Raw genomic sequence first — 19,663 nt, 5'->3', positions numbered from 1 at the left:
TGTGGGGACGGCTGGGGTGTCGCGTGGTGCGACGGTCCCGGGTGGACTGCACAGTGCACACTGCACAGTGGACAGCTCACTATGCGTAAGAGGTGTGAGTCAGGGGTCAAGTGGGGGGCGTCGGACAAGAGCGGGGGTGGTCCCTGACACAACTGACCCCTCACTGGGCGCGAGGAGCGTAGGTTGCGCTGTGTCGAGCGGGGGTGGCGTGTGGGTGGGCTGGCACAGCCGGGCGGAAGGGAGCCTATCTCAGAGCAGCGGACCGTCCTGTGACGGGTGCTGCCCATCCGGACACTGATAGCCACGGCTTGGAAACGGAGAGCCATGAGCCACTGAATCGCGCGCCTCTGATCTCGACGGTTCTGATGTCCGAAACTTGCGGCGAGGGCTGGCACGGAACCCGCGACGACCAGCGACACCGGCTGATAGCTGCTGGCTCACGCAGCAGCTGTCACGCCGGCTTTTTCTGAGACGACCAGAGTAAAAAGTCCAGCTGCAAATGCTAGGTCATCAACTACGAAAGTACCGAGCAGGCATGTCCTCCAGCTGTCGGTGCACTTAGTTTTTTATGTCACTATAAACAAGCTGATTAATTATGAGAGTTGTGTGGGAGAGGAGGTGTCATTGGGTGCTGTGCTCCCCCGGTGGTCTTGCTTTGCGTTAGGAGGTCCACGGTGCAATGGTTGAAACCCTCAACCATTGCGCCGTGCCTTGACATGCGCCGCTCTTCCCCGGCTGCCGGGACCGGCCGTGGCGCCGTCGGTGGAGCCGGTACAAGGATTAAGGTGTGCGCGCGGGGGGGGGGGTTGCACGTGCCCCCCCCCCCCCCCGGCAGCTGCCGCCGTCACTCGCCGCCGGCGCCCGATGACGGCCTGAGTCATCCGGCGAGATCGGCGGCGGCTGCCGTCTCGGTCTCAGACCTGTGGAACCGGCTCAGCGGCCAACTGTTGCCCAATGCCCGCGGACTGTTTGGCGTGGCTGTTTGTTTTCCTTGTGCGGTTTTTGATTGGCGTCTTTTGGAAGGTTTCCGTTGATTTTGTCGCAGAGGATTAGTGTGTTTTGTGGATGCTGATTTGATGGATCTAACGTTTTTGCTTGTTGTATAAGTGCTGGCCCCTTTTGGTAAAACACTAAAGTTATATTACGGAAATCTGACGGTGCTGTCTGATCTGATAGATGTTACACGCTGCTGTCGTTGGGGTTATCGTGCCTGCCGTGACAGCCACAAACCATAAGCCCCAATGTGGTTAAAAATGCTAAACGTCCCAAACCTTAAATACCACTTCAAAGCGAGTCTTCTTTTGAATGGCGTGAAGAGATAATGAACAGGTATGTTGTGCAGGACAGATGGACCGGCCGCTTTAAACCGTGTACCGTTTATCGTACATCGTACCGTTTGGTATAACTTTTCACCTCTTTTAGCCGATCTAGAACGAGTTATCACGTGAACGACATACGGATTATCGGCTCTTCTCTCACGACCGTGTGCTTCACCCGGACCTCAGCGCTCGGGATATTTCCAATAGCCGTGTTAGCGGTGTGATTTTGTGTAATCCCAGAGGTCTATCCCCGTTAGATGACCCGAGAAACTGGCGACAGACGCGTAACACCGCGTAATCCCGGGCGGAACCGGACGCGGACGATCCGCGAATCGAACTCGCATCGTAAAATGCCTGAAGCATGCTGCTGCTGTGCAGGTTTTGGGTCCGGGAGTGTTGTCCCATGGGCCGTTACTGCACCATTGGCTGGTGGGGTGGGGGGGGGGGGGTGGGGTGGGGGTGGGGGAGGGTCTGCCGCAGCTGCTGGTGTTTAGGCAGGTGGTGGGGATGATTATGTGTATGTCAGTCATGATTACAGCCATCCGTCATAAGAGACGATCGCCTGATAGGTGCCGTTTGTAACCACTTGCCTTACAACAATGTGGGCCTATCCTCGATGCATTGAGAAAGGCTTGCTGACGGAGAGCTCTGGTCAAGTCGCTGACATCATGGATGAATCACCCATGACAGTGATCCTCAGACTGGACGCTAAACCTACCTGGGTGCGTTTGCAGGTCCATCTGTAATATACGACATTCTTGGGTTGACAGTATTGCCGTTTATGGTCTGACCCGAGCCCCATAAGGCCACGCCAGCGCATCGTATGCAATACGAGTCTGGACCGAGCACTGATGAAGTACGCTGTCTGGACGATATGCTAGGGCCTGCGCAACATGTCCGGTGTCTTGCCCGGGCTCTGTGTCGCCATACGGCCCGTGGTTTTGCTGGGTCGCTCTCTGGTGGGTGCGGTGGGATGACTCACTCGCCAGCCGTGGTGGGCGCGCCGGTGGGTGACCGTGACCCGCGGGGAGAGAGGGAGAGACAGCGTCTCTCTCTCTCTCCGTGTCATGGTGGAGAGACGTGACCTATCCGACCGACCACTGCGTGCAATGCTGCAAGGGTGACCGGCAGTTTCGGTGCTTGATTAGGACATGTCCACTGTCCAGCAGTTATGCTTTTTTCATTACTTGTGCCACATCTATTGGATAAATCGTCTTCTTGTGCCATTCTCCCTCCACACCGCGACTTTATCCCTCTTCTTCGATGCTTAATCCCATTATCAGAAGCTTCTGCGTTGCTATTTCCTCTTTAATTGGCAATTAACACTGCTTCACCGACAACTTGTGGTCTAGTCCATCGCAAAACTGACACGATCGTTTTAGTGTCATCTCTCACAACGTCAAAGAATAGAATCACCGTCTAGCATACCCACCTCGTCTGGTATTGACTGAGCCATCCCCGCACCTTCGAGTCAGAGTTTTCGCTCGGTGCCAGTTGTTGTATATTCTGTAGGCCCCTCGGTCGTCTGCCAAACCGGGTTTTATTGGTGATCGGCTCTTGTTAGGTGATGGCTCATTTGGTTAAATAGCGGCGTACGTGTGTAATGCGAGATTGGAATGATGACGAGCTCAAAGCGGCTACTCGAAATGCAGGTCATGCTATTGAAAGGTAATTTTGTAAAGGTTGTACACTGTCTAGAGAAGCGTTTATGTCTAGTGTGCCTGCCAAACGCATCGTTTGTGAAACCTTGAGTTAAATGCATCATACATATTTGATGACTCCTTGGGGGCCTTTTGATTGATCGTTAACCAGGAGCCTGCCACTAATACCTAGGGTTAAGCTGTGCCGAGTGATTGTCTCTTGGTATTCAGTTTCGACAACAGCAGTAAATAATCGTCATTTCGGTGCAACAGTCTATACTTTAATTACATTACACCTCACTTCATTATCGGTAGCTTACAAGAGGCTCTGTTACTTTTTAACTTTGAACATAATCTCATTAGAAGCCTACTGCATTCCCAACTCATTTTGATTGACTTAGCGAGTGTTATCTTCCCACCATCTGACCGACCGTGCTCCCGTGTGTTCCGTCAGGTGGGTCCAAGAGTTCCTGGATAAACACAACGCCGGTCTGGAGGTGCTAATTGACTACCTCTCGTTTCGCCTCATGCTGATGCGGTAAGTACTGAAGTGTCGTGCTTCCCGTATTGTGTCTACGATCAGTTTTGGTGAGTGTGTTTGGTGACTTCTCTCCTGTTCCCGCCGCTGCTTGCAAGCGTGTTCTATGTGGGACATTGAACAGGACTTCCTTGCTGACGAGGTCTATGCAGCATTGTCACCTCCCTCACAATCGGTATTAGGGTCCCCTAATAAAGTTTAGTGGCCCCTCTGGAGTGTGAAGACCAGCTGGGTCGGAGGTGGGTTGGGGAGCGGCAGTCCGTGGGGAGGGGCGAGGGCGGGGAGGGCGAGGGAGGAGACGAGAGGACAGACGTCAGTCAGTGAGAGGGGACGACGGTGACAACAGAGGCGGGCCGCGAGTGGCGCGTTTGGTGGTGTGATTGCGCGTGTGTGGTAGGATAGCGTGCGTGTGCTGGCATCACGCAGCCTCTATCGTGCACGGTACGGTGGTGAGAGCCAGAGCGGGACGCGGACCATGGACTCCGCGCAACACTACGGACCCGGCACCGTTGGAATGGCAGGTGGGTCCGGTCCGCCGGTATCTGCATCGTAACCACGTGCTGTGTGCAGTGTCGTTGGCTGTATGTATCGTTTTCGGCGACTGACCTGGGAATGTTAGGTCAGTTCGGTACGAGGCCTTGGCAGAGGCCGGTTCGGACAGAGGCCGGTTCGGTGAGGCCGGTTCGTGAGGCCGGTGCGGACAAAGGCCGGTTCGTGAGGCCGGTGCGGACAGAGGCCGGTTCGTGAGGCCGGTGCGGACAGAGGCCGGTTCGTGAGGCCGGTGTGGACAGAGGCCGGTTCGTGAGGCCGGTGCGGACAGAGGCCGGTTCGTGAGGCCGGTGTGGACAGAGGCCGGTTCGTGAGGCCGGTGCGGGCAGAGGCCGGTTCGTGAGGCCGGTGCGGACAGAGGCCGGTTCGTGAGGCCGGTGTGGACAGAGGCCGGTTCGTGAGGCCGGTGCGGACGGAGGCCGGTTCGTGAGGCCGGTGTGGACAGAGGCCGGTTCGTGAGGCCGGTGCGGAGGTGCACCATTGACCTTTCCACTCGCTTCAGCCATGCCATTGCCCATAGGCCATAACCCAACTTATTGGTACCCATGTATTGATTAATACCCGTCGTAAGCAATGTACAGTCTGTCTTAAAAGTACCGCGCAAAGTGACGGTGGATCCATCGAGCCTGACTGAGCAAGGGCCTGCTAAATTTGGGTCACCAAAGCAATTGACATCCTTGTCCATTCCCTAGGTCAATTGGTCGGTGACTTTTTAATTAAAACAGGCCCTTTCTCAGTCAGGCTTGATGGATCCACCGTCACTTTGCGCGGTACTTTAAAGACAGACTGTACTCCTCTCCTTCCATCCTCGTCGTACCAGCCCTCGTTGTGGTCTTGACCGGCCTAGATTCAGTGCGCGTAGCCCATGTTCAATGCCCAGTGGTGGCCGATCTATGTTAGGTGCCGGGCGGTGAGCGCGGTCACGGCACGTTGGTCCCGCCGCGGTGGTCTGGCGGCCCGACCGGCGCGGTGCGGCTCGCACCAAACCGTGACTGAGCACTGAGCAGCAGGGTGACCATTGTCTGAGATCGGGCCACTGTCATGAACATGTATCGCCAAACCCACGCACCGTTACCGTAAATTACTGACGATCTGGGACTGGTGGTATAGGTCATGTTTCCTGTGGTGTTTGTTTAGATTGAGGCGCGGTTTGTTTACGTTAACCCTCCGCTGGGGCAGCGTATGTTCTCTGATCGGGGTGTATGAGGGTGGCCCCGGGTGTGGGTGACGTGACGAAGTGCCGTGCTGCTCATGGTAATGACCTCCCGTGGACCGGAAACGCCGCCTCCCCGCCCCTCCCCGGCACCGCTGCGCCGCAGTGGGAGGTGTGTGGGAGCCCAGTGACCACCCAGTCACGGCATAATGACCATTGACCACGAAGGCTGTCGTAATAAGCTCTTTAGAGCTTTCATGTAATATCCAGCTTATTGGAGGAAAAAAACAGCGTGAATTCATAATCTTTTCGATGAGTCGTATATAGAAACCGGCCATCTTCAAAATTCAGTCATTTTCACCCGTCAAATGCTAGCAGCTTTTTCCGGGAAAGAAGAAATCTGGAGAGCGAGCAAGCATATGATTTTGAAATCACGCCATTCTAAACGCTTCTATCCAGTGCAGCTCGGAGGCGCGTCACCCACTGTGTTCTTCCCACCCTCGGCTTACTATTTCCATGGATTACCAACTACCTAGGGACTACTTCATCCATGCTATTTCCCTCGGTTCCATCTGACCAGTCTGCTGTCTTTTCTGCTCCCCAGCCACGAGCAGCGGGTAGATGAACAGCGTGCCGAGGAGGCCGACGAGGCGCCGCCGCGCTTCGAGCGAGCCAACTGGGCGCGCCAGAGCTACCTCGACCAGCTCGACTCGCACAAACTCAAAAACGCCTCGCGGCACATCAGCAAGCTCAACATGGGAGAGACCAAAGACGATATTCACGTGTGCATTATGTGTCTGCGTGCCATTATGAACAATAAGGTGAGTTTGGCTCTAAATGATGGCTTATCTTGTTCTTATTACGTGCTTTGTTCAATTATATTGATATTTATGTTGTTTCAGTCAGATACACCCAGTGCTTCTTCTTATTCAAATTGTATCTCGTTGTATATTTAAATATCCTCTGTGAGCATCCTTGACATGAGTGACAAGCTGCTGTTTTGATTATGGCTTGTCCCTTGCCTCTGCAGCCTGCAACTCTCATGCATATTACTCATGCGCCGGTGGCGGCGGCGTGTGGGTTCTCAGTGGGTTCTCATTGTGTTCTCACGGCACCGGAAATGGTACCGGTGCGCTGACCTTGGCTGTTGTAATGAGACTGGAAGCTGAGGTTGGGCGAGTGTGTGTGTGTGTGGGGGGGGGGGTAATAAATCATCATATACTATACCGCTCGCAATAGTGTCGCATCGTCACCACGCAGGGACTTCGCAGGAGAACTTAATTATGTAAGGTTCGTCGACATGGGGTGTCACGGTTCATGAGCTTGACAGGTAGACGTGGCTTCGCCTGAGGGCGTGGCTACCTGTCACGGCTCAGGGGGAGAGCAGTCACAGGCAGCACTACTCCGTTCGATAGGGTTCATGCGGGACATAGCACTGCTCCATTCGATAGGAATCATACGAGGCATATCACTGCTCCGTTCGATGGGATCATGCGGGACAAAATTCATTAGGCATCGACGGCTCCTGTCGTTACCGCGGTGGTAAACCTGTAATTGGTAAGGCTACTCCGCTGAACCGACTGACCCGTGCCTTCTAACCGCTTGGCGTTGTGGGGTGTGTTTCGGGCGCGCCTCCCTCCTCGCTGCTGTTGAGGTGAACAACACCTCGGTACCCGTCCCGACGGACAGCGGGGCTGGCTGCCCTCACCACAGGGGCGGCAGGGTGGGGGTCCGGCCACCCGGGGAGGGACTGTCACCGTGCCGACCGAACTCAGGGAGGAGGGAGATTGATTGTGTGGGCGTCACCGGGCAGGCTTGGGTGTACCTGCTGGACTGTGGCCGGCTTGGGGAGAGCCAGAAATGCCGCTGTTTGCACCGTTGTGCGCACGTGATAGGTTCCTCTCAGTCTGGCGACAGTCGAGTGCTACCCTAACACTTGCTACACCGTGCTACACCGATAACCACCGCGGCAGTCCGGGCGCCTTCAACCTCTAAATCATCAAAATCATAATCATCATACTGATAACACCTACCCACAGTATGACCCATCCGTCACACACTGTGACACATCTGTCACATTCTGTGACACCCTGTCACCCTGACAGCCTTTTCCCGGCACGGCACACTGTGACACCCAGAGCGGCTCGGCTGTCTGCCCTGAAACACGAAGCTCGGCTCTGACCGGATGGTCGCGTCCGGTATGACTGATAGAGACGACGAACGACGTCCGGCTAGCGGCCTCTCCCCCTCACTCCCTATCCCCCTCTTTCTCTCCCCCTCTCTCTCTCTCTTTCTCTCTCTCTCCCTCTCTCTCTCTCTCTCTCTCACTCTCACTCATTTTTCTTCTCTCCGCTTTCACTCTCTACCTGTATTTCGGTCTGCCTTTTTTCATTTATCTCATTCTGCTCTGCTGATAATTTCATCTAGAAATACGCACCTCCGAATAACGGACATGATTTGTGTTGCAGAGGCGTTACTCTTACTTGCTCGCTCTAGCTATCATATCTGCTCTTGCATCTGATTACAAACAACACCTATCTTGCTTTGCACTAGTCACTCCTCCACCTATTCTGTGGCTCAAGACCCGCCCTCGCGACTCCAGCTTGCCTCCCTCAGACCACCGGACCCACTGCTGTGTGTTGGAATATTTCGTAACCATCCCGTCATCTCCCGGACTTCGCCCTGACAATTACATTGTTACCACCCCATCCTCTGATACCCGGTCCCGCCCTCTGCCCGCCCGCTGTCCTCCCTTCCCTTCAGCGCGCGGTGACCCTGCTATTTGCATTAGCGCCTTCATTCCCTTCAAACACATCCACTACGACCTCCCACACGATGACATAGACAGAGTTGCGTGCTGATGTTCTGAACGTGATGCCCAGACCGGTGTAGTGATGGATGCTGTTGATGGATGTTGTTGACGTCCTGTGTGTGCTTGTTTGTTTCAGTATGGCTTCAACATGGTCATTGAACACCAGGAGGCCATCAACAACATCGCCCTCAGCCTCAACCACAAGAGCTTGAGGTGAGATAAGAACATGTGTCCAGGCAGCAGCAGCGCATATTTGTTCATGACTGACTCGAACATTGGCGCAGATGTAGGGAAATAGCTGGCTCCGAATGCTGAACCCATACTTGAAGCTCCTCTCAGTTAATGTAATTAAACCCGCGTGCAGCTGAATCGTACCTTACCACGAGGCCGCTCAGCCGGCCGTAATGTCGGTAGCGGTAGGGTCGTTCTGGGCTGGAGTGGGCGTCTCACCTGCCTCCGGGGTTAGGTCGGGCCCCCGCGGCAGGTGTTCAGGTATTTAACAGCCCATACGGAGTGCAGAGATGCTGGGCACGTGCGGTAGAGTGCCGGAGGCCGGACCGGGAGCAGTGCCTTCGACCGGACCATGCCAGATGGCACGGAGTTCCACGATTGTAAAGTATAGTACGGACGTTTGTTATGGGCATATGACATGGCGTTGCAGTATGGTTCGTGGTTCAGCGGCTTTACAATACGGCACGGGCCGGGGGGATCATTTAGGTCGGTTGGATGTGTGACCATTTTGATCACAGGCAGTTGACATCGACCTGAGACCTCGGTATATCTCGATGTGGACGGGAATGGCGCGGAACGCCCCGCACGGCACTGATGGCAAAAGGGAAGGGGCTGCATTGGCAAAAGGGAATCAACAGCAGACTGGGAGGAAGGGTGGCACATTTAATGTCAGTGTCTCTTGCTTTTGCGCTCCAATCAGGACACAGGACGACTGTGGCCACAAGGCCTATCACAGGCTGCCGCTGCCTGTCTAGGGAATTCCCTTATCCTTGTGTAGCTACCGCTTTGGTTGACTATTTCTGGGTGGTTGTCGTTGGATATTCCCGGTGGTAAGAAATCACCAAACACACTTCCGCTGTGTATTTTTTAGGGAAGTCCCGATATAGGGAAGCAGAGTGGTGCGTTTTGTGTACGCAAAGCGTTGTTGAATTAGTATGAAACATGCTGCACTTTCATTTATTCTTATTTTTCCGTAAGATGCCCGCCGTCCTGGGAGAGGGTAGTGGTCTAACCCGTTCTGTAGTGTTGCCATGCTGCTCTATGGGGCTATGTCGGCAGAATGTGTCTGTGACTTGTGTGCCTTGTTTCCTGTTGTAAAGCCGCTGTCAGCGACCGTCTGGATTTGGGCCGTGTAAGCCGACAGGTGTCGAGTAAAATTTAGAATGCTGTCGCGTAGCTAGTGGAATGGTGTTATATTACAGCAGATCCGCGTTGATGTGTGGATTCCGTTTTGATCGTGGCGTACCCAGTCCCGTTTGATAAAGCACGCTAGATCCTTGTATCGTGTCATGTTTTACAAAAAAAAGAATATCCTAGGTAGATGGATTAGATTTAAGATCTAGAAATGAATGGGTTGGTACAAATCGTCGAGCTTGCAGCGGATTTTGTGTTAAGCGTTTTCACGTTTTCATATTGATTGCATGCACATGTAACCCTTCATTCGGAGCGTAGTTCCCTCGTAGGCTAGCATTTTATTGTTTCATATTTCGGGGTCTGACAGACGTACATCGCTTAAAACCACTGAGAAACAAATAGCTCACTATCAGTCAATTATAAGCGTATCGTCGTTTTCATTTTCTTGGTGTGTTCAGGCTCGAAACAATTTGTTTGTCATATTTTCCATGTGTTATCGTCATCAGTGTCCCAAAATCGAGTTCTGTCTTGGGTGTCAGAGGGGAAAATCACCCAATAAAAAGAGGGGAGAGAGTGGAAAACCGCTGATTCGATTAGATCTAAAAAGAGTGAGAAACGACAAAAAGCATGCATTTTATTCTAGCGTGTAATGTGTTGATGCTAAACCTGGCATCCACACAACTGCTCTTGGTAAAAAATCTAGGTTTTCTTGGTTGGGAGTGGAAAATTATTCTTAGAAATTGGTGGTTAGAGTGAAAAATAAATTTCATTTGCATGTCGTTTCCCACCCAAATCGACAAATTTTGGGACATTGTCGTCATGATCGTGTGTTGATTTTGCACGCATGTCAGTATGGACGCAACATAAGTACCCGTAGTCGGTGTTCATGACTCGACCATATTGCGCCAATTTATCATTACATGCATTATACCAAGTGACTAGCAGTTTGAATCGCATATCTACGTTCAGTATTTGAGCATCCACACTACAAGCTCGATGCCCTCGCTGCTGCATCCAGTCCGCCGGTTCCCGGTCATGCATGACCCATATCATGCCACATTATCGCTGATTATTTAATTAACCTCCATCTCGTCAGGACGAAGGCCTTGGTGCTGGAACTGCTGGCGGCCATCTGCCTGGTCAAAGGCGGGCACCAGATCATCCTGGGCGCATTCTCCAACTTCAAGGATGTGTGCGCCGAGGACTTCCGCTTCCAGACGCTGATGAAGTACTTTGTGCAGTACGACATCTTCCAGATCGAGTTCATGGTTAGTGGGGATGGGAAGGGAGAGCAGGAGAAGAGAAGGAAAGGGAGGGAGTGAGTGAGGGCAAGAGGGTTTCTAGGAAGGAAGCCTAGTTTGTAGTGTTTCTGACCCGCCACTGATCACTGGTGACAGTTGTCGATGAAATGCCTCTAATAGCATAACATTGAAATCTACAGGATGCCTTTTCCTGCTTCTATGATTCCCTTTTGTTGCAGTATACATACATAATGGGTCAAATTTACGTACACGCGTTTCACTTCATGTGCATTATGCGGGCGTCCGCAATGAAATAATTATATGCTCCTTTGATGAGCTAACATAAGTTTTTCCATGGCACCAACTCGTCTCCCAGCCTGCGATCGGCATCTCACCGCCCTCCCCTCTCCTCAGGTGGCCTGTATGCAGTTCATCAACATCGTGGTGCACTCTGTGGAGGACATGAACTTCCGCGTGCACCTGCAGTACGAGTTCTCGGTGCTCGGGCTGGACAGCTACCTGGAGAAGCTGCGAAACACTGAGAGCGAGGAACTGCAGGTGGGGGACTCGCGCCGGGGTGGAGGACGGCGGATTGGCGTGGGAGGAGTGCAGGGGTGCGGAGCGAATCAATAGGTGGAGCCGAGATGTGGATTTGGATGATATGTTATGGAATATAGGATACACCCTGTGTGATCATAAGACTAAATAATGATGATGCGCTCTTGACCATTTGCGTATGGCGCCACACCAGCGCGTCTGCCAATGCTGTCCTTTTCCCAACTCTATCTTTCCCAATAATCTTAGCAGGTAATACTTTTCGGCAGCTTCCATGTGAAATCGATCCACTGCTGTACAATTTCCCACCTCCCCAGCCGCCTCTAATTCGCCTTCCCTCGCTCCCGGCCCTGCCACCATACCGTCAGACGCAGGTGTGTGTGCCGGGGGATCGCCGCTTTGACCCGGCCTCGGTGATCTCCTCTCCCTTCCTCCTCCGGCGCTCTCGCTCTGCCTCCGCGGACACACCCTCCCCCAGAAGCGCTGCCTCCGCGGACACATACTCCCCCAGACGCTCCGCCTCCCCGCTCCAAGTTAGTTCAGGCGGGGAAGGCGCGCTTTCGCAGTGGTTTTATTGGGATGACTCGATGAAACTATTCTGTTTCGGCGAGATCAAACACAGAGCTTACAGACTACAGTTTGTGCTGCCATTTTCGCCATTTTGTAGGACTATGCTTTCTTTAGTACATCTTGTGTAAAACACGAAACATTGTTTCCTTATCCTTTTACAGTCACCTTCTTTGCTCTGCATCGCCCTTCTCCTGCAGATCAGTGGTCCCTTCCCACCAACTCCTCGTCACCACCATAGCTGCACCATCTCCGCCTCTAACCACCCCTCTCCCGTCCCACAGGTGCAGATCTCTGCCTACCTGGACAACAAGTTCGACGTGGCCGCCCTCATGGAGGACTCGATGACCAAGGTGGTGTACATCGAGCGTGTGGACGAGCTGGAGTCTGAGCTGGCGCAGCTTCAGGAGGAGCTGCAGGAGGCCGAGGCGCAGGCGCTGCGGAAGCTGGCGGACGCCGAGCTGGCGGTGGAAGAGATTCGGAGAGAGAGGGATCAGCTGTACGAGCAGGCGCAGAAGGTGAGAGGGGAGAGGGAGGGAGGGAGGGAGGGAGGGAGGGAGGGAGAGAGGGAGGTAGGTAGAGAGAGGGATCAGCTGTACGAGCAGGCGCAAAAGGTGAGAGGGGAGGAGGGAGGGATAGAGGAGGGGAAATGGGAGGGAGGTGGACAGAGGGATCAGCTTTACGAGCAGGCGCAAAAGGTGAGAGGGGAGAGGGAAGGAGGGATCAGCTGTATGAACAGGTGCATGAAGGTTTGAGGGGAGAGGGAGAGAGAAATAGAGGGATACGACGTGACATAGTGAGGAAAAAAAAGGGTATTGAGTTAGGATAGGAGGGAAGGATGGGCCCGAAATGGGTGTTGTATTCTGTATCTACAGACGCGGTCCTATCAATCAGGTTTCTAAAAACACGCGTTCACACCGTCGCAATCAGTGTGTGAGTCACCTTTAGGTCTCAGTAAACTGTTAGCTCGAAGTTCGGACCAACCTCAAATATCGCTGTGCCGACATTTGTCTACTTGGCTTCCTGGGAGCTTACTTTTATCAGTACTTTATTGCTTTGTGCTTCGTTTTTTTTGTGGCTTCTGAAAATCGAGCCGTAAAAACGAAATAGTAGTTCAAACTTACGGCGGCGAGTCTTCAAAAGTCATCACCTCATTATGTAAAATGCGATATCTTGGTGATGTCTGCTCACGGTGGGGGTATTGAGCTTTCCACTGACGAGCTTTCGTGTGTGTGATTCCCAGTTCACGGAGGAGGTGACGACTCTGCGCCGCGCCGTCACGGAGAAGGAGGAGGAGTCACAGCGGCGCCAGTCGATGCTGGAGAACAAGATCCAGGAGCTGGAGACCCTCTCCAACTCCCTGCCTCGGTCCGGCGCGGCCGGCAGCGGAGGGGGAGGAGGGGGAGCTGGCACCGCCGGCGGCGCGGGCGGGGAGGCTGTGAAGCCAGCCGGACCGGCCGCTCCACCGCCGCCCCCGCCTCCTCCACCTCCCCCGCCTCCTCCTCCCCCGCCTCCCCCGCCCGCCCCGAGCCTGCCGGGCCGGGGCGGCCCGCCGCCGCCGCCCCCGCCGCCCGGACAGAATCAGCTGCTGGGCGATGGCTCGATGACGATTAAACGGAGACACCAGACCAAGTACAAGCTGCCGACGCTCAACTGGATCGCGCTGAAACCCAACCAGGTGAGCCGAACTGTGCTGCCGACTGTGACGAAGTAAAGAGGGGGATGGTGTGTGACGGACAGGACGTTACGGGTCGATTATTTGTGGTAGATAATTGACACATAGGGTGCTGCGGGGTTAGCGAAGACAACGCTGACCATTTCAACCCTTATCTTACTGGTTTCCATTGCCATTGATAAATGATCTTATCTGTAACTGAAGTACTTTAAATTTTGATCAATATGGCTGGCTTCAATATGACTGACTTTTTGAGGGACACTGTCATGACTCATGATATTGAAAGCACAAGCAAAAATATGCAACGTACCGCATAGTATGGTAACGTAGCATAGTAAAGTAACGCCATACCACCAACAATTATCCTCGGAAACAGCAGTCTGACGTCTCTGCCTCTCCTCCGTAGGTGCGCGGTACTGTCTTCAACGACCTGGACGACGAGAAGCTAGCCAGTGTGATCGACTTTACCGACTTTGAGGAGCACTTCAAGATCGGCACCAGCATCCTCCCGAACGGCTCTGTGGACACGGCCGACGGCCTGTCGACACTGGGCAGTCGGCGGGCCAAGAAACCCGAGAAGACCTCACTGCTGGAGCACACCAGGCTGAGGAATATCGGTCAGTTGGTGGGGAGGTGTTGGTCAGAGGAGGGGGGAGGGGGTTTTGTGAGAAGAGTTAGGTTCTTGATGACCGTGATTCGTAAGAAAAGTAACTGTGTGTTTGGCTTGCAATAGTTTGCACATCCCATTGAAATCATTAGAGTAAGGCTTCCGTATAGGTTGCAAGCATCTCCTTCTGTACATAAATCGCGAGTCTCTACTCTCTATTCTCTTTCTAATGCGAGCACCAATATGAAGGGGTTCATCGTGTACTACTTCCCAGAATTTCCTCTAACCCACCCCTTCCATCTCCAGCGATCTCCCGCCGAAAGCTGGACCGTCCGGTGGAGGAGGTGGTGCGCGCCATCAACCTGCTGAGCCTCAAGGAGCTGCCGCTGGAGATGGTGGAGCTGCTACAGAGGATGGTGCCCACCGAGGAGGAGACCAAGCTCTACAACAAGTACATCGCCGACAAGAAGGACGTGTCGGCGCTCACCGACGAGGACCAGTACCTGATTCAGCTCAGTCGCGTGGAGAGACTGGCCAACAAGCTGTCGGTCATGGCCTACATGGGCAACTTCTTCGATAATATTCACCTTATACAGCCGGTGAGTAGCCGCTGTGCCGACAGGGGGCTGGAAGTGGGGGTATCAGTAGCTTTGTATTTTTACACTGTATGTAGGCTCATTCTGTGCTGACGTCCAGGTAGCCCACATGGACCTTTTATTTATCTCAGACCTCGATCTTGCCTGAATAACATCAGGACAGCCGTACCTGAGCATAGCCTTACTAACCCGCTGAACTCTCCTCCGGCAGCAAATCCACGCCGTGCTGGCCGCCTCCAACTCTGTGGCCAACTCCAAAAAGTTCCGCCGCCTGCTGGAAGTGATCCTGGCGTTCGGTAACTACATGAACAGTGCCAAGCGCGGCCCGGCCTACGGCTTCAAGCTGAGCTCGCTGGATAACCTGACGGACACCAAGTCGACCGACAAGCGCCAGTGTCTGCTGCATTACATCGCCCAGACCGTGCGGGATCGGGTCCCGGAGGCAGTCGGGTTCGATACGGAGCTCACCTTCGTGGAGAAGGCCGCGCAGGGTGAGAGGAGCGGAGAGCGGGGAGAGGGGTGGAGAGAGTGGGGGAGGGGTGTATAGGGCAGAGTGGGTTAGAATGCTAATTTGAATGCTTCGGGAGGGAATGGACCGGAGAGGGAATTCCATGAACCCTTTCCCTGTTGTTTTTGTGCGGAAAGATGGAGCCATTGATGATTCATTGATTCACATTTTTACGCGTCATTTTTGTTGAGGTGTCGCCAACTCTTGGAGTGATTCCCGTATACAAATCATTGCAACGCAAACACCCTACGATACCAGCCCGTTCCGGCCTCCCATGTAAACTTAGGTGACTCAGTGTCTATGCCTTGACTTTCCTACCTTCCGTCGTTGACAGAACAAATACCGAAGCAATCTTCTGTTTGCTATGCCATTGAAAGCCCTTTCCCTTTCCGCCTTGCCCGGCCTCTATCTCTTGCTCGGCTTTGCCTTATCGTTTTGTCCTTCCGGCATCACTCTCCTCTGCCCAACGACTAGTCTCCTCCCTAACCCCTCTTTCCGTTTCCCCATCCACCTCCACCATGTAATATTAGGGACACAAAAAATGACATTTGTAGTCGGCTCGCCCTAAAGCCCCCCAAAACTAAACAAGCAACCCACGTCACCAGCATCAGTCCACCCCTCAGACTCTTCCAGTTCCCGAACACTGTAAAACCCACGCTCGTTGCTGCTTTCTGTCGTATCCCCATCTCGTCATCACTCACTTCGTCTCTCCTTTTCCCGCAGTATCCATGGAAAACGTGCTAACCGATGTCGCCGACCTGGAGAAGGGGATGGAGGGCGCGCGGCGGGAGAACTTCGTCCGGCAGAACGTCAAGGATGAGGCGATGAAGATCACGCTCCGAGACTTCCTGGCCAATGCTGAGGAGAAACTGCGGTAAGTAACGGGTGGAGAGGTGTAATTTGACGGGGTTTAGGGCGGTGTGGGTTGGGACTGGACGAGCGGTACAGGACAGGAGCGAGCACAGGGCTCGTTGAGTGTGACTGGTCGGATGTGTTTGCATTGGGTGCTATTTAGAAGATACAGCTGTAAGTAGGCCGGCTGAATTAGATCGACACACATTGCGCTGAGGGAATGCAATTGTAGTCCGAATATCAGCGCTTATATCTGTGCAGTTTGCACGATTGAAATTGATAACTGGTAGTTACATTGAGTCACAGTAGGTATGTAATGCAGAATGTGCGGTCCTCCGCTAATTATCAAACCGACGTGTCCTCGTCTGACTGATAGTGTAATCTACGGTATGCCTTGAGCAACTACTCACGATGGAGTGAGTCATAGTGACATGTCTGGTTTCAATATCGAATAATTTTGCTTATGCACAATATGCAGGCTGACTTAAAGTCTGTGTTCTGATGTAGCTGCCACCTGACTGGGTCACATTTTGGATTATTAAGCTTGGAAGTGATTTGTGAAAGGTATGTCTGCTCCTTGTAAATATCAAGCACCAAGCTGTTTTTGTTGGCTGCTATTTTACCGAGCAGGAGCGATAAAATACCCAGTCGTCGTTGCTTTACTCCTACGTCATGAGCACCTGTGCCCGCCTGACCCGAGTACTGAGTAGTAAAGTACTCCTGGCCAGCCCTGACCTGACCTGAACTGACCTTCCCCCGCTTCCCCCCGCAGTCGGGTGCGTGCCGAGTGCACCTCCGCGCAGGAGGCGTTCGGCAGAGTGGTGGAGCAGTTCGGAGAGAGTGTGCGCACCATCAACGCCACCACTTTCTTCGCCACCCTGAGCCGCTTCGTACGAGCCTACCAGGTGAGGGGCAGGGTGATTCCTGCGAGTGTTTGGTAGAGAGAAGGACTGGTTTGGGAAGTCGAGCTGGAGGTGGGTCACTCAGGTGTGGCGGAAAGGCTTCTCACTTTAAACTTGGTAACTGCTAAATAGTGCAAAGTTGTTTACGAATTACTTGTTTCACAGGATGGGGCCGCGTGGATGTCGGGGTGGGGATGCCACTCAGGAGATGCGAGGGTTTTCCGCGTTACTAGATGCAACACTGGCTACTCACCAACTCATCCGACTGAAATTGTCATTAATTGATCTTCGCTGACCGCCGCTGGCTTGATCTGACCCCTGCTGACCTGACCTGACCCTCAGAACGTGGAGAAGGAGAACGAGCAGCGTCGTAAGATGGAGGCAGCGGCGGTGGCCGCGGCTGCAGCCAAGAGCGACAACAACAACGTGGCTAATGTCACCAGGAGGAACAAAATCAACGCCAAGAAACAACAGGTGCGCGGGAGCGCTGTGGCCGAAACACAGGCGGGCTGGGGTGTCTATCTGGGTGCTTTGCTGTTCAACGGTTTTCGTTTTTATCTTTCTTCGTTTTATCATAGCTATGTTTGATTTACGCCGTGTTTTTATCAAACTTGTCGTTTTCTTTTGTTTTCTGTCTCATTGCTTGTTTATCTGTTTCTCCCCCTTTCTTGGACGCCGCCTGTTTCTTACACTTTTCTACAGACCAATAACAAATCTCGTAGATATGTTCCGTAGTCAGCTTGATCTTTTGTAGTTAACCTTAGGTCCGTCCGAGACATGGACACCAACTAGCATCACTACCATCCCCAGTAGTGATGCCAGTTTAATTTCGGCGCGTTCCGAGCCTTTTCCCTTGCGCTGACGGAGTTTGCACGCCTGCACGCTTGTTCCCGTTGGTCGGTCGCACTGCGCCGCTGCTGCCACCTGTTGACAGGCGTGGGAAGCTGTATTTCCGCGGACGGCCGTCAGGTGACCTTGTCGCCAAGTCCCGTGAGTGGCGATCGAAATTACTTAGTGCCGACGTTTGATCGGCGTGCACAGCTAAATCGGGGCTGGACAGCGGTGGCGGCCGTGGCTTGGTGGCACCGGTGGCGGGTCCGACCTGGCTATGGCATCAATTATTCCGCGTCCATCCAATGACGTGAAGCAATTCACATCTGCCCGGCTTCACTCTGCTTTCCCTCACTCGCTCTGCTTGCTGCACATATGCATCAGCGCTCTTATCGAGCTTTCTTTCACTCCGTCCTGACTTTTCTTTCTCTTAGCCCTGTCATCCCAATGCTTTCCGGCTATCTATGGCTGGTATTGAGGTGTGGACGACGGTGCGAAGAATCGCCTCACGAGTGCTCGACACTTCAATTATACCCGTTACCGCCGAATGCTCCGCCGTAACTCACTTAGCCTTGCGTTGACGAACCTTGCTTACATTCTCTAATGGACCAAATACAATCCTTTTTTTCCACAACAACTTCTCTTTTCTCGCCATGATGATTGTCACGTTATGCTTTGCAGTGAGCATTAGCGACTTAAAGCAAAGTTATGCAGCTGATGGTGTTGGCTTCTACTTTTTGACTTGGCATTTGATATTGATGATATCTTCTTTTCTTTTTCTTTTTCACCTGGTCTGTTTGTTGTTTCTGGCTGTTCTGTCACATGACAATGATTTACTCCGTCCTATACACGCAACATAACAGGAGGGGGCCAACTGCTCCATCCCAGCACACCACGAAGGGCCCCGAGTCATAACTCCCCTCCCCTCTCCTCCTCGCAGGCGGAGGTGCTGTCTGAGCTGGAGTCGCGGGTGCGCGGCGCCGGTGTGCGCGACAAGAAACTGCTCGGCCAGGAGGAGGTCTACCACGGCGCGCTCGAGGACATCCTTCTCGGTCTGAAAAACGAGCCGTACCGGCGGGCCGATGCCGTCCGCCGCAGTCAGCGTAAACGTACTGAGACGGCGCGGCTCTCCCGAGCCATGGATCCCATGGACGTGTGAGAGGGGGCGCTGGGAGACAGAGCGCACCGCAGGGACGCAGTGGGATCGAGTCGCCTTAACAACGCTCGGATAGGGGATGCTCTGTTCCAGTGATGGAACGGGATGAGCTGGGGGTCTGAGTGGTTGTGTGGTGCCTTCGGTGCTCTGCGTCTGTGTGCCGTTCGTCTCCAGTTGGGACCAAGGGGGTTGTCAATCGCCTTCTCTCGTACCGGGAGGTACTTCAGGCTGTGATACCTACTGTGTGGAGGCTGGCGGCGCCCAGAGTCGCCTCATACCCGTCGTCTCCGCCTTACTGTGAAATATGCTGTATTAGCGGGGATGCGAGCCGCCCCCGTGTGTAAAGGTCGTTTATGGGACGCCTCTGCCGATGTGGCTCAAAGGACCACCGTCGACGCAAGTTACAAATAGTTGCCGATATTGTTAAACTGCGAACGAATGTACTGACGCCGCGGACCGATGGTCCACCCGTGGTCCGAAGTGGACCAGCCGCGGTCCGCGATCATATCTGTTGCCTGTGCCTTGACTTGGCGCCGTGGCGCTGCCGTTATTTTATACACCGCTACTACGTGCGAATACACGACACACACGTAACGCTCTGGAGTGTCGCTGAGGGGAGGCACCGCGAGGAACTAATGAATCTTGGGACTTGCTGGGGGCAAAGGCTTATATAAGAGTTGAAATGGTTGTGGTTGGGTATTTGAACACTCTACATTTGAACACTGCCGGAGCACTTGCTGCTGAACCCAGATGGACTTTCATCAAACATTATAAGCCCCCCCTGAGCAGAAACCCTC

The 19,663-nt window shown here is 53.5% G+C and overlaps 1 protein-coding gene across 1 annotated transcript in view; it reads left to right on the top strand.

The window, feature by feature from the left end:
* Positions 1 to 19,460, top strand: part of LOC122385117 (formin-like protein) — a 50,525-nt gene extending 31,065 nt beyond the window's left edge. The window contains exons 5-18 of the mRNA XM_043373120.1: positions 3,414 to 3,497; positions 5,804 to 6,020; positions 8,148 to 8,224; positions 10,473 to 10,644; positions 11,032 to 11,175; positions 12,024 to 12,257; positions 12,983 to 13,417; positions 13,821 to 14,031; positions 14,328 to 14,620; positions 14,829 to 15,108; positions 15,849 to 15,999; positions 16,750 to 16,882; positions 17,222 to 17,353; positions 18,651 to 19,460. Coding sequence (XP_043229055.1) covers positions 3,414 to 3,497; positions 5,804 to 6,020; positions 8,148 to 8,224; positions 10,473 to 10,644; positions 11,032 to 11,175; positions 12,024 to 12,257; positions 12,983 to 13,417; positions 13,821 to 14,031; positions 14,328 to 14,620; positions 14,829 to 15,108; positions 15,849 to 15,999; positions 16,750 to 16,882; positions 17,222 to 17,353; positions 18,651 to 18,869 — 2,782 coding nt within the window. The 3' untranslated portion in view covers positions 18,870 to 19,460. The remainder of the gene's footprint in view (positions 1 to 3,413; positions 3,498 to 5,803; positions 6,021 to 8,147; positions 8,225 to 10,472; positions 10,645 to 11,031; positions 11,176 to 12,023; positions 12,258 to 12,982; positions 13,418 to 13,820; positions 14,032 to 14,327; positions 14,621 to 14,828; positions 15,109 to 15,848; positions 16,000 to 16,749; positions 16,883 to 17,221; positions 17,354 to 18,650) is intronic.
* Positions 19,461 to 19,663: the final 203 nt, after the last annotated feature.

The sequence above is a fragment of the Amphibalanus amphitrite genome, unplaced genomic scaffold, assembly GCF_019059575.1.
Source record: "Amphibalanus amphitrite isolate SeventyFive unplaced genomic scaffold, NRLGWU_Aamphi_draft 000209F_arrow, whole genome shotgun sequence".
NCBI lineage: Eukaryota > Metazoa > Arthropoda > Thecostraca > Balanomorpha > Balanidae > Amphibalanus > Amphibalanus amphitrite.
This window is presented reverse-complemented; position numbering and strand designations above follow the sequence as displayed.